The sequence below is a fragment of the Ptychodera flava genome, chromosome 10 (genome assembly GCF_041260155.1).
Source record: "Ptychodera flava strain L36383 chromosome 10, AS_Pfla_20210202, whole genome shotgun sequence".
Lineage (NCBI taxonomy): Eukaryota > Metazoa > Hemichordata > Enteropneusta > Ptychoderidae > Ptychodera > Ptychodera flava.
This window is the reverse complement of record NC_091937.1, coordinates 17653942-17668950: the sequence shown is the minus strand read 5'-3', so window position 1 is coordinate 17668950 and position 15009 is coordinate 17653942. Positions and strand designations below refer to the sequence as shown.

The following is a 15009-nucleotide window of genomic DNA, read 5'->3' as shown; positions in this document are numbered from 1 at the left end:
TCATTACAGCCAAAATTTCAGAGATTAAAAGTTTTATTTGATGGAATATTTCAACTTTCCAGTATTGTCAATTTTGTAAAACTTTTATTAGTAGCATATAGGTCATCTTACGTCTGTACTTTTTTTTTCCTTTGGTAGGTAACCATGCAGTTTTTCACTATTTGGTAAGGTGTAGCCATGAATTCTAATATGCATACTCTCTCATGATCGTCATTTTGGGTGCTCTTCAGCGGGTTCCAATAACCAGACCAGATTTAGATTAACTCAAGTCAGTTAAGACTAGTTTATCCAAAATGTCCACTGATGCATTTAAAAATGAATCAATTTAAGAACTTGCCTTTTGAATATGGCTCTACAAACTGCTGCAGACATTTCTATAAGTTAACCACTTTAGAATATTTATGTGCATCAAAACAAGATAGTGTCGAACATCTGAGCAGAACTGAGCAATACACATTGCATATATGATAGTAGAATTTTTTAAATTATTGATGGGGTATCTGAAAAATAAGATTTCAATCGCAATTCCTCCAGCCCCCCCCCCCCCCCACCATTATTTGTGACCGCAGCCTTACTGTCCGCTTCACTGAGAATCCATGATAATCCCTCCGCGGCGTGTCTGCTTCCTTAGTAACCTCGCGCTTCCCGAAAGCTATCGCTTCATCAGAAACTATCGAAGGAAAACTAGGGGGACCTGGCAATCTGGGGAAATAATAGTAAATGCTACTCACGTGTGTGGTGGGCATATCGTATATGAAGTACGTCCATTCCATGCACATAATGATACAACGTTTTCTCTATCAAATCTTGCGGTTCGTATCCGGTCAACGCCGCAACCCTGATCAAATGAAAACGAATGTCTTAAGTTAGAAAGTTACGATAAGAAATACACCCTCTGTTTGAATTGGCAGAGGTATAAGAAGTTCTTCCTGTTTAATATCTCGTTGGTCATGAACTCGCAAATCCGGGAAAGTCAGCTGCGGATCCCTCCCTCGCTGGTTAAACACAAACCCTGCTCTCGAGCTCTCCTGAGCGTCCGCGGGAGTGCATACTTGTGACCAATTACAAGCCATCTTTTGAATGAGACCGAACTTGAAACTTGAATTGTAAGCGAGTCACTGATTCGCAAACTTCGTAGTGGCCATTTATTTCTTATTCAGGACAATTTTTTTAAACAAGTTCGTTAGATGCTTACCTGGCATCAAGGAATATAAGTTTGAGATCCAAACTGGCTCGGAACATGAACATATTGCTGTGCATTTTAATCTCCGTGATGGAATTGGGCGGCAAGGAATGTCCTATGGCAACCAGTCCTATATTCTGATAGCAACCGTCGAAGGGCGCTATGTCCATCGTGTATTGCTTGATTTTCAAATAACCGCTACAGTGAATAACCTGAGGGAAGTTTGAAGAGTAAAAATTAGTGTCTTTCTGCAATTGTTCTTTCACAAGATATCATCCAAATTTTACTCTCACGTGAAGAAAATTACATCGTTTTTATAACCTGCATCAACCAACGTTGTCGTGTCCATCCAACGCTGACCTAAGCGAAGGAGTGACATAAAAATGTTGGATAAATCATGGACACTGGTGGACAAATCAAATCTCACTGTCACAGCCCTCTCTAGAACTACTGTGCTTTAAAAACTCAACGGTGTCAGTCATTGAATACTGAAGAGTCTGTTCGTCACATAACTTTTCTGATAATTTCGAAAGAGTAGGCATATACACTTAATGTCCCGTATAGATATTCAGATTTTTACAGGAAGCAGCATATCACAGCCCATATTCCTGGGTGCATCCTAAGACATTATTCGTACACTGAAATTCCGAAAGCAGCCAAACACATCTGTTGACAAGTATAACAACATGAAATAATAATTGTTGGGAAACAAAATAAAAATATCGCGCAAGGTGGCAGACATTGAGGCTTTAATATGAAATGGTGCTAGGCCTATAGGCCTGCAAGGAATTAAACATTTCATCGACAATTCAGCTGAGTAGAGATCGGGGTCCGGTAGGAATCGGGGAGACGCGAACGCGGCTCTGAACTGGTACGGGCGTACCTTTGACGTGTGCGTTGGCCTATACCTTGCTTAACGCTTAATCAATGACACCTTTTAGTTCATGTGTAGAAACATGATATGAAAACTTGATTATTTTTTCAGGGAAAAACGGTCCTGAGAGTACATTTGCTGGTCTGAAACGTCTAAAGACTTAATTTTTAATGTACACAGAAAATGAAATTGTCAACGTCTTGTTTCTGTGAAGACCGCTCATTCTTCCGTACAAATAACATACAGAGATTTACGGTTGTATTTAATGCATGTCAAACTCGATGAAATTGTGAGCTTCTCTATCCAAGACGGTTAATAGTGCGTGATCATGATTTTACTAGTACATGTAGTTATGAAAGAGAGTTCAAAGTATCTTTTAATAAAATGGCAGCAAAATTTTAAAGCTTATATTTCGAGGTGGATAATACCTTACCCGAAAAATTACCATCTTCATAAACTTTAATTATAGTTTAAAGACAGATTGACAGTGTTGTCTTGATGATGTGGAAAGGAATTTGAGTATCGATAATTGAAATAGGTCTAATCCTGAATCTTGCAGACCTTCGTCCACTCTTTTGTCAGAAGTGGTTTTGGTATGCCGGTGCAAGCTTACGGTCGGAAAATGTTTGCGATGCCATGTCATGCAGTTGACTTGCAAATGTTGTAAACAGCAGAATTTCCTAATCAACGAAATTCAAAATTAATGGTAGTAACCTGCCAATGTGTCAGTTTTGTGCAGGCTAATAAGTTAGCCAGTGTTTTTTTTAAGAAATCTGACTTCAATTTTTTCAGAATTCTTCGACTTTTTCTACATAAGGTAGTATGCGCCTCGAAAGTGAAATACTTAAACTTTTGCTCAAACTTTCCTTGAGGAATCTTTCAACCATTCTCTTTCAAGATCAAGAATAAAAATCGGGGGTCAGCGTGCAAATTTTGTACTATGGAAACAAATAACTCAAGATTTACCGATATTTAAGATAAAAAATGGCCGCCACCCCCGTGTTAACTTTGTGGAGAAAAATAAAATTTTCAAATTTCGAAAAACTAAGCAGATTAAAAGTTTTTTTACACTAAGAGCTTTAAAATGAACCCCCACAAGTAGTATATCAGAAAAGAATTGTAAAAGTTTGAGAGTCCAAATCTGTGTCCCCGAGGAGCGTTAATGTGAATGTCAGCTGGTATATCTGTAAAGCTGTCTGTCGGCGTGTGTCTGTCACTACTTCACTCCCCCAAATCGGTCTGTAGTGTTCATTTTTCCTCTGTCTTTCGATATTTATCTTCAAGTTGAGTTGAGCTAAGATCGAAATGAGAACCTTGTGGTTTCAGGAACGACCGTAAACTTCGGTGCAGTTGTGAACGCCAGCATTTACACTTTAAAGGGGAAACCGCCGTCGGAACTGCGCCTGTGCGAGTTTCTTGTTTACAAACAATGTATTTCGTGCACGATATCTAGATGCACCTCATCATCATAGCTGCAACACTTAAATTATCCGATATAGATTATGACAGACGTGTTTTAACTTTCATCAATCACCATAATACCTTGGACGCAGTGTTTACATTAACCGTATGGGGCCACCTCGTACTAAAACCACTTCGCCCCAGTATAATACCATTATAATATTACCAACTCGTCCTAAAACAACGATACTACGATGTATGCTGACATAACGTTGTTTTTACCTACAACTTGGAAGCATTAATGTGTCAGGACATTTTGGCTACCACGAACCATTTATTCTTGCATGTAACCATAAACGGTATATAAGTAAAAAGAAAAAACCCGCAAAAACTACTACATGCTCCAACTCAGGTGCCGTGCGCGGCTTTGCGCGATGTCATTTTCTCGAAATGTGTACACTTTCAAGATTCCAGTCCTAGGATGATAGAAAGGCAATGAAAACTTCGAGGGCATTGGTCGGTTATAACTTTACCGGTTGTCAATAGGTTTGGGGCGAATTGATGTTATTTTAGGGACGAAATAGTTTTTGGCGATGCGACTTTTGGGGCGAAGAGGTTTTGGTACGAGGTTGTTTTGGTGCGAAGTGGTTTTTGTGAGAAATGGTATGGGACGAGATTGTATGGTGCGAAGTGTGTTTTGGTGCGAATTATCTGAGAACCGGTCGTATGGGTCCCTAAGACCTTTAACTGCCGTTCAGACGACGCATCAGAGTCAAAAATTGCTACACACGCGTTACTGATTCGACTTCAAAAGTTTTATGTCCAATAAACATTTCAACTTTGATTCAATTAAATCGTTTAGGGGTCACCAAAACAAGTGTCTATCAGACAAATTAATTTAGTTACATTTGTCGTTGTGGGTGACAGATTCACACATCGATGTAACTGTACCTGCACACCCAGGTCGGCGTCCGATTTGGGACCGTCATCGTTGTAAGAGGCATTAGGCCTACTCTTTCCAGCAACAGCGATAAAACGTGTTACCACAGGAGCCTGGTTTTTGAGTAGTATCGTGCATTGAAAATAAAGCTCCGTGTGGCGCCAATCGGGGATTAACGTGCATTTTGGATTCACAGATCCCGTCCATCTCTTTACAACGGCACGCTTCTTAATCGGAGACTGCTGTTGTTGTTGTTGGGCTCGCGCAGCTTCAGCGGATTGGTCGACTTACAGGGTAAAATTTGCCGTGACAACGCCATCATACAAAAAATGTGCCATTCGTATCGCACTCATTGTCTTCACATTTTGACACATCATGGAGTCTGGTCCCACAAAAGAAACGGCATTTGGACAATCGTGATAAAAAATTCCATTCCATTTTGACTTTCGTTAACATGCTTCGTGACAGGCTTGGAAAACTATCGCTCGAAATCGCTGTTTTTTTCAGTCAATTTTAATAATTTTTTGAATCTCCAAACAATATTGCAAAAATCAGACGTATACACATAGGCAATTTCTAATGAAAATTTCTGACTGCTTAAACCAATGCTCGTCTTCCCCTTACTGCATTATAAGGTTGACATATCGGGATACAGCGTTTTGTGTTTTTATTTCTTTTCCATGATACACAATGGCAGTGACCAGGCATTCGAAATTGTGAAAAAATTCAGATCTCTTGTCACCTGTCCTATCCAGAAAATGCTCAAAATGAATATAATACATTTGTCACGGACTTCCCTGTTTAATACCCACCAACCCTAAATATTTTAAATCACTGATGAGCTTACGATTTTTGCTGTATTTTGATTGACAGCACCCATTAAAACCCATTTCTAGCCAAATCTCTCTCTCTCTCTCTCTCTCTCTCTCTCTCTCTCTCTCTCTCTGTATGCTTTTTGTCGATAACATGGAATTTGACATAGTGTCGTATTTTCATTCGCAATTTGAGTTTTTGTTGATAATTTTAATCTCAATAGAATGCAACTCGCTGCACGTATACCTTATTTGTATCAACCCATAAAACAACACTGACTCGTAATGTCAGAACACTACAAGTACCTGCGATATCTACTTGTTAGGTTTTGACTTTAAGGTAACATGTTTTGATGAAATGCCTTTTTGGTGTTTTATTTTAAATTTCAGTGGAAGATGAAACTCTTTGAAATTGAAAAACACCGCAACGTGATGATAAATGTCAATATGTATATATATATAAATAAATATATATATATATATATATATATATATATATATATATATATATATATACATGTATGTATACATACATACAAACATACAAATATACAGTACGTATGTATACATACATACATACATACATACATACATACATACATACATACATACATACATACATACATACATACGTACGTACGTACGTACGTACTGTATATTTGCGAATACTTCATGGTATACGTATGCACTACTTACTCTCTCTGTGAGAGGGACGGAAATCTACTTTCTAAAGTCCTTTTTTCAACGATAACAATTATGCGACCACATGCTGTGTAGCCTTGACGAATGCTATGTGTCTAATCAATTTCCTTACTTTGATTTGGATTTAAAAATCGCGATTATGTCAACCTGTAAACTACATTCTGCAAAACTGATTTAAAAAGATAAGAATGCAAGATAAAATAAAGGAAGACAATATGTTGCTCGTTTTCCTTTATTTTCTAAGGACTCTGGGCTTCCTCCACAAAATGAGCAAGGTAATTTGATTTCTTCGTTAATTTTTGAAATGTTTAGAGTTTAATTGTCCAAGGTAGTGGCGATGTACCCAGGTCTGACTGCATTGTCGGTAATCACGGCATTGCCTTCATCCGGCTTGGCGATACGACAAATTAATAAAACTGTTGCGCGCCATCCCCATAATATCACTTGGACCTCGTTTCGAAATGTAAACATGAGCTTTTGATGAGATTTTGATATAGTCGATGCCCTTTTCAAGGTGATGAGTCTACTTAGAAAGATGGACAGGAAAACGTTTTAATGGCTTAAGATGACTGCAAATGTGAAACTGTGAATCACTATTGATATTATATAATTGTTTCATCAACGTCTGAAATACCGAAACGTTTTGATGTGAGTACAGCATAGATCCCAAACTGGCGCATGGCAACTCCTGTGCTTTGTCATTCGCCCTACCTGTTGTTCATACTCCTTTGCTGTTTGTTTATGTTACACAGTTTAGTCCACGTTTGTCCTTCATACGCTTTAGAAACATGTCAACGCTGTAAGCCAGACAGCCTACTTTGCCGCTGCCATATAGGATTGGTTCGCAAAACAAAAGAACGCACAGTGGTTCGATGGTTGCAAGTGTGTAAACTTTGTAATCATAACAAAACAGACGCCAATGCTTTCGTCGATGGCGATATACATACGTGTTTTAATGAGTCAACCACAGGCTGGCCAGGTTAAAATGGATCAACTGACTAAAGTAGACCTTGCGACCAATGTTTGAGCTGTTTTTTCATAGACTGTGCGGAGAAATGTGGCGAGTCATTTTACATGACGGATTTCCTAAGCAAAGCTCTTCGTGAGAGGACTTCATAATATTCGATCAGAGAGTAACTGAATTGTTCAGACTCCAGTATCTACAATACTGGCCGATAGTAAGGCATTTACGAGACAAGAGGTCCCGACGGAAAACAGATTTCACGTCTACAGGACCACGGCAAGTCGACAGGGATATATTTTCTTTGCATCTATAACGTTACGTTATCATAAACTCGCGCTGGTCTAGAATGCCCATATCAAGAAAATTCGTCTCATTTCTCTAATGAGATGAATTCAAACTGACTGTGGGGGACGGAGGATGAACAGAGAATGAGGGCGACTTTAGGGGTGCCTTCACTCCCCTATTTACAAAGAGAGAACTTGCAATGGATGATCAGTTAAGGTGTCGGCATATGCTGGCTCTTCTTTACCAAGTAAACCGACGAACTCTTGAACATACAGTGAGAAGCGATTTCAAAAAATTTCCAAATCGCTTACAAAAGCTTAATTGCCAAATTAGTGACAAAATTTCCAATGATATGCCACTGCTCAAAGTGGCTGATCACTCATTCAGATATCAAGTCGACCTTTTAAGGTAGTATGCGCCTCGAAAGGGAAAGACTTAAACTTTTGCTCAAACTTTCCTAAAGGAATCTTTCAAACATTCTCTTACCAAATCAACAATAACAATCGGGGGTCATCGTGTTAAGTTTGGAACTAGCGAAACAAATTACCCAACATTCTGCGATATTTGAAATTCAAAGTGACGGCCATTCCTGTGTTGAATTCATGGGGGTAGATTTGGAATTTTGAATAACTAAGACAATGCAAGTTTTCCTTTCTCCAAGAGCGTTAAACTGAGCCCCCACAAGTGGTAGATCAGAAAAGTATGGTAGAAATTCGAGAGTCCGACTGTCTGTCCCGAAGCGCGTTCTACCTTAACCGAGCGGTGCAGAATTCAGCACACATTGACATGACGATAATGCGACCAATGCCTGTCAAGGTTCAAAGGTTGCTGTTCTTCACCAAGAACTCGAGAGGCACAGATCGTGACCATTAGAGAAATCTGCAGAAACGTAAACATTGTATTTACCTTGTAACCCCCGCTCGTGAGACCGGCATTTCGTTTGGCAAGAACGCACTTCATCCGTAGAAAAAACGAACGCTCTATTTCGAAATCTGTTCAAAAACAGAAAATACCTATTAGACTGTTAACTAAAACGCTGAAATCTTTTAGCCATAAAAATCATTTGACGCAGCACTGACCATAGTTTTTTCTTTTAATTTCTATGTTCCCTCTCCAACATCCCTCACAGGTAGCCAAACGGTGCATCTTACGCAAAAACAAGCCTTGGTATACTGTGTCCGACACATGCCCCTCACACGGTTGGCATAAATTCTGATTTGCGTTAAAAAGTATACTAATTGAACTCATTCTTGTTTAAGTGTGCTTGAATATTTGCATGAAAATCGGAAAATGGGAAAATTCCATAATGGACAATCAAGCAGTCGATTATTGTCGAGAACGCAAAACAAAAGTGAAATTTTCAGGCACAAAAGGATAGATATGGCAAATATTAAAAGAGGTGGGAAATTATTTTATAGTTTATGAAACTTCCGGTACTTTATTAGTTTTTTCAGATTTCGATATCTGATCCCAAGGGTGTAGTGGTTTGTCAATCGCTTTATGACAGACATTGTAACTCAATTACTGGAACCGCATCCCGATGTCGGGGGTCGTTTAAGTGCCTGTTTGTATTCTAGTCACACTCTTCAAAGGCAAGTGTGCATATAAATCTAGAAATGATGAATTTGATATGAAGTTAGATTAAATTATCAGGCATCTTCTGTAAATTATGCAAATTATGGTACAGCATCTGTTATCTGATCGAAACAGTCATGGGTGCACGCGCTTTCGGTTGTCATGGAGTTGTCCACTACATGGATGGTTTTTAAATGTCTTCTCTAACGTAGAACGGGTCACAATAACACCAAAAATGACGTAATTGGTGATATTTAAAAGTTCGTATTTACCAGTTATAATGCGGTGTGTGATATTTTGACTAAGGGATGGACCATTAGACCTTGGGAGGGGGGGGTGGTCACAATGAAATTGTGAAAATTTTTTTTTTACTATTGTAAATTTCTGAATTTTTTTTTTCCAATTGAGAGTAGCTGTGCAAATTTTTTTTTTCAGAGTAAATTTTCAGATTTATAATTTTTTTTTTCGTTCGTCGCTGTCTGAAGATAAAGAGGGCAAACATGTGGTGCCAAGCACCACAAGCGGCCACGCAAGCGGTCACTGGGAAGAGGTCAGGAGAGGGGTGTCCCCCTGCTGCTGTTGGAGCTTTTGAAAAATAGAGATTAAAATGGTGTTATTTGGTGGCACTTGGGGAGTATTTTTGCAGGGGGTGGTCAGGAGGGGGTGTCCCCCTCCTGCCGTTGGAGCTTTTGAAAAATAGAGATTAAAATGGTGTTATTTGGTGGCACTTGGGGAGTATTTTTGCGGGGGGTGGTCAGGAGGGGGTGTCCCCTCCTGCTGTTGGAGCTTTTGAAAAATAGAGATTAATTTGGTGGCACTTGGGGAGTATTTTTGCGGGGGGTGGTCAGGAGGGGGTGTCCCCTCCTGCTGTTGGAGCTTTTGAAAAATAGAGATTAATTTGGTGGCACTTGGGGAGTATTTTTGCGGGGGGTGGTCAGGAGGGGGTGTCCCCCTCCTGCTGTTGGAGCTTTTGAAAAATAGAGATTAATTTGGTGGCACTTGGGGAGTATTTTTGCCGGGGGAGGTCAGGAGGGGGACACTGTTGGAGCTTTTGAAAAAAAGAGATTAAAATGGTGTTATTTGGTGGCACTTTGGGAGTATTTTTGCGGGGGGAGGTCAGGAGGGGGGTGTCCCCCCTCCTGCTGTTGGAGCTTTTGAAAAATAGAGATAAAAATGGTGTTATTTGGTGGCACTTTGGGAGCATTTTTTCGGATTACACATCTTCCTCTGAAACATGGTCTTCTTGCTCCTCAGTAGCTTCGTATAGTTTTGAAAATTGACTATTTTGGTTTCCTGGCTTCCCTTTCTACTGCGTGGTGAAATGCCTACATTCACCCCACCAAACATCATGCATATCTCATGATTTACAATTGATTTTGACAAGCTGAGAAGCTAAAATAAGCTAAATAATATAGTGAAATTTGCATATTTGTGTTTTTAGAGCAATTGTTCCCTTTTTTGATCAAAACATCTATTTCTCTGTAGCAGCATGTCCAAATTGATTGGATGTCTATAGATGTGTTGAAATTTCAATATTTGTCTTTCTGGGCAATTTATGCCATTCATGGTCAAAAAATCTGTATTCTCTGAAAGGGCTTGTCCAATTTCTTTGAAATTTGCTACACAAAAACGATTAACCATGCAGATTTATTCAGTATTTGCTATCGAGAAACTTTCAAAGTTCAACCCTTTTATGTGTTTTTGTGTTGGATTTGTTGGATAGATGGCATTCTACGTAGTGCATTGTTGAATGTTAAAACATGTGTTGCTGTTGTTATTTGAGGCTGTTTTTTGAGAAAAAAGAATTGAAAATGCCTTTTTAAAAGCAAAATAATACATAATGACTTGATATGTTGTTTTATCATTATTGACGTGTTTCTACTTGTTCACCCATTCTTGCATTCATCATTGTAATAAAATGCTGTGAAAAAAATGAAACTGATGTGGCCTGCATCTGTTTACCTTGATCTTAAAAGGCAAATACAACTTTCTGTCTTGACAACCATACCATAGTTTCAATGTTTTACCTAGTGTACCTGCTTGGTTTGTACGCAGGAAACAAGTAGAAAACAGGCTCTATAATTTCATAATTTTCAAGTGATCAGAATACAAAAGTCCTGAAAAGATAAGATAATCACAACTTCCAGTATAAGGGATACAGTCACTCTAAATGTATAAATTAAAATTAAAAATGTGCCGGGAGGATGTATTAAAAATACAGAAAGTTGCTTACTGTCGGTAAAATCTAAAAAAAATTCAAAATTTTAAAGACTTTTGCAGATTTTTTTTTACGCCTTTGTCTTCTTATTTATTTTTTTTTTATTTTGCAAACTAGTTTGAAGATTTTTTTTTTCCTAACTTTCTGCTCTGAAAATTTTTTTTTCTGTTTTTGACCACCCCCCTCCCAAGATCTAATGGTCCGTCCCTAATGGTCAATAATGCTTCAAAACTCCTCACTTACCTGTTATGACGTGTGTGTGATATTGTTGATGTACGGTCAATAACGCCGTCATTTCGTCGTGATCGGCCGGATGGATGTACTCATATATACTGTTACCTGTCAATTCGACCTGTAAGTACAAACGAGACACGCGTAAAAACTCGGTAAAAAGTTGTTAAAAATCAAAGAAGACAAGAGAAGATAGTGATTGAATTCGATGAATCATTGAAGAATCGATCGTTATTATTTGAGCTTCGACCTCGACGATGGATTGCTCATATCAACCTCAATTTTGACGCATTAGTTTTTGCGATCGATCGCCAAATTGAATTAAATAACAGCAGATAACCAATTTATTAACCGGTAACAGATTGAGCTAAATGCGACGCTTCGCGTTAAAGCAAAATTAAATTGTCCAATTAAAACGTGTCTGTTCGCTCAAACGGGCCGAAATTATGTAGCTTGCGGTTAGTGTGTGTTCAAATTCATGCGGCTAGCTTCTTGCAATGGACGCCAACAGTATCTTCAAACGAGCGTATGCCAAAAATATTGTTTTTTCTGTTGCCTAATGACTGTTGACATTATTACAACATGATAATTTCAGTATAGCATATCCAGTTCGAGGAAATGATTAATCTTAAAGCCCCAGTAATGCTAACTTTTGATGATTATTTCACCATTTTTATTTTGAATATGAACCACAATTCCTTGTTCTTCTCCCCAAAGAATGTTGGTATACACAGTATCCAGCTTGTCAACTCAGCCCCTTATGTTTGTAAACTACATTGTTATTGTTGAAAAGTTACTTCCGGTCCGGACTACAATTCAAATGTAAACAATAAAAATGCATTTTACACATATAGACGCTAAATTGACGAGCTAAATAGTGAGTGTTTCAACATTCTTCGGGGAGTAGAATAAGAAGTTGCAATTGATTTATAAAATAAAAATAATGAAAAAATCATCGAAAGTTAGCATTACTGGGGCTTTAACACACTGAATGAATCATGAATTTAGACAAGCTGTGAGAGTTTCACAGACAAACTTAGTGCAAGCAAGGACTTTCAATTTGTTTTACCGGTGTCAATACTCTTCCAATTATTCTTTTAGTTCAATAATCCTCTCGAGACCCAGCATTGGTAAACCCCGAAAAGTTGTCAAAAGTTGTGGGGACCCATCAACTGGGCAATGAAGGGGTGATATGGTTAAAGATAAATTAACGAAAATCTTTGATGTATCTTGTTTTTTCGTCCTGTTTATAAACTGCACTTTCTTGGTTTACTTCTTTAACCCTGGGAAAGCAACTTTTGAGTTTGTCAACACAGCCTGATGTGTATAACGCCCATCTAGTGTTGATAATTTGACTTCAGCCCTGGCTACAATTCATTTGAACCGCACAATGTACACAAGTGCGTTGCGTGGACAAGATAATACTTTGTATTTCAGCATAACGTTAGGGACACATAAAAAATAATCTATCTTTATACGACAAAAATAATGAAAACATTATAAAAAGTTAAAATAACGTTCCTTTAGTGACAGCGTCTTCACCTTACTCGGCGACGACGCATGCGCCCCCTCATTTAACTGAATGATGAAGGTGCCAGACAAATGCCACATAGTTTTCTATAGAGAAGGCCAAGGACAACTATGATTGCTTTCGAAACAGGTGAACTCCACAAATCATCCTTGCTTGTCTCCATGTTTCTTGTCTGACCCGAAAGAGTACGGGGTCAGAAGTTGAAATTTAGGTTATTTCACTTCACACATGCTAAATGTCTGAGATGGTTAAAGCATAAAAAAACGAAATACACGTACAATGCTTAAGTGCACTTCTCTAGAGTGTTGAGACGTTGTTACACGTTATTGCTGAAGCAATGGCCTTGTTGAAACCGGAGGAAGCAAGTCACTAGTCGAACACGCACTGCAGCTGTGAACGGGGTACCGCTGAAGCGATTTCACAATGAGAAGCATTAATTGTTGCATTCAGATCGAATATTTTTTACTCCGAGTAGGAAAGGGCCTCGGGATTTTGCTCGTTACTGTGGTATCATAACGAACTCGGTACAGAGCGAGCGTTTAATCTGTTACGCATGACTGGAAAGTAATGTCTAAAGGCCGAGTTGCTAATCCCAGGGTACCCATTGTTCAAGGTCATACAATAATTAAAGTGGAGGTACATTCTCTTGGTGTCTGTAATGGTGATTCAATGGATAAACTCTCTCTTGAATATCTTGCGTCTGTTTTTCTACCGTTACTCTTCGCCTCAAACATCCAAGGAATAGTGAAATTAAAGGCCTGTGTGTAGATCCGAAGGTTCGAGTTTCTTTTCAGTACAATAGAATAACTGAGGTCGTATGGTCTCTTGTTTTCCGTTAAACTACGTCTAAATCGACGAAGCTGCTTTAAAATTAATACGCTGAAAGCATCATACATGCCGTTTCATTTTGACTGCTGCTAACACTGTCGAAGGGACGCCCTCACAATGTATGTCCATTGCACACAGTTTATCGTCAACCTGCAGGGACGATGATGTGATGACGAGCAACTCTAGCCATAATAGATGGTTCAATCAATGGGATTTCTGAAAATTTGCAACAAAAATGAGACGGGCTCTGCGTGTATTTAGTTCGATGGCGCATATCCCCCTGGAAAAACACAACATCGGACGAAAGGTTAAGATCATTGCTTACCTGTGAGAGACCCAAATGAACTGAGGCAGTTTCTGATATGTAAATAATCTTGCCATCTGGGGCTATCACAAATATAAACCCATCTAAAGTCTGAAAATAAAACAGAGACATAGATAATGTCATCGGAATATTGGTGCAAGTTGGGTGAATAAGTGATGTTTGCAGACTGTACATGTATGGTAGACTTAAACAGACATCGTTTTAGAGAAATATGCATTAAGAACGGTTTTCGGCGAAATGATTGCTTCCCCGTGTCGGGACTGGGTCAAGGAATGAGCTCAACTTGTTTTGGTTCTCTATCTCATTGATTGGTCGGTGGATCTAAGGTGATTGCTCATAACAGAACTGAGACAAGAAATGCGCATGGAGAGATTTCGGGTTGGGAAGTCTTTGGGCAAATGGGTCGACGTGACTAATGCAGCTCTTGAAACCACACGGTTACCCTGTTTTGTTATCGTTTAGCGTTTTATTTATCAATCGGGGTAAATATGGTTCGTTATTCATGGTCTATCATTATTATTATAGTTTGTTAATATAACACTATATTTCTCGGATTTTTAAGCACTAGTACCTCGCTTAAAGGAAACGACATCGCTTCTTTCGTTTAAAGTTGACCATGAAACATCCCTTTTTTCAGTTTTGAAGATAGGTATACTTCTTCGAAGAATGTATGTATGTCCGACACAGCTTTAGACACACTATCAAAACAAGTAATTGTGCTATAAACGCAGAATATATACACTCAGGATTTTTGCCTTAGCAATGATCTTTGACAAATATTTATCATCCGACTGGTTGGCGCTGCCCGACATGATTTTTCACAGCCGTGGGTCCTTGTATCTGAGCTCGGCCGTAGACCTCATACTCACTCAGTTTACAAAAACAGTATCAGATTCAAAACCACGAAAGATCTATCGATCGCTAAGTCCATCTTTTCAGCACCTCATACTGACTTCCCATACTGGTTCCCGTGATCTGACTTGGTGGAGAATCCGAAGCTAGTACCGATGCTGACGGAACGGGCGTCTTCACTAAGGTCTCACGAGGTATGTACCGAAGTGTTTTTCACACACAATCAACGAATTCTAAAACATTTGCGAAAAAGTGCATCATATTTTGTTTGCTTCTAAGTGCTAGATA

General features: G+C 38.9%; 1 protein-coding gene across 6 annotated transcripts in view; it reads right to left on the bottom strand.

Annotated features, from left to right (window-relative positions):
* The window catches only part of LOC139142159 (single-minded homolog 2-like), a 96645-nt gene that overhangs the window by 13366 nt on the left and 68270 nt on the right, over positions 1 to 15009 (bottom strand). For all 6 annotated transcript variants that reach the window (XM_070712011.1, XM_070712008.1, XM_070712009.1 and 3 more), the window contains 5 exons: positions 13870 to 13959; positions 11198 to 11306; positions 8068 to 8153; positions 1196 to 1395; positions 732 to 838 (listed from right to left, as the gene is read on the bottom strand). In XM_070712011.1, the coding sequence (XP_070568112.1) occupies positions 732 to 838; positions 1196 to 1395; positions 8068 to 8153; positions 11198 to 11306; positions 13870 to 13959 (592 nt within the window). The remainder of the gene's footprint in view (positions 1 to 731; positions 839 to 1195; positions 1396 to 8067; positions 8154 to 11197; positions 11307 to 13869; positions 13960 to 15009) is intronic.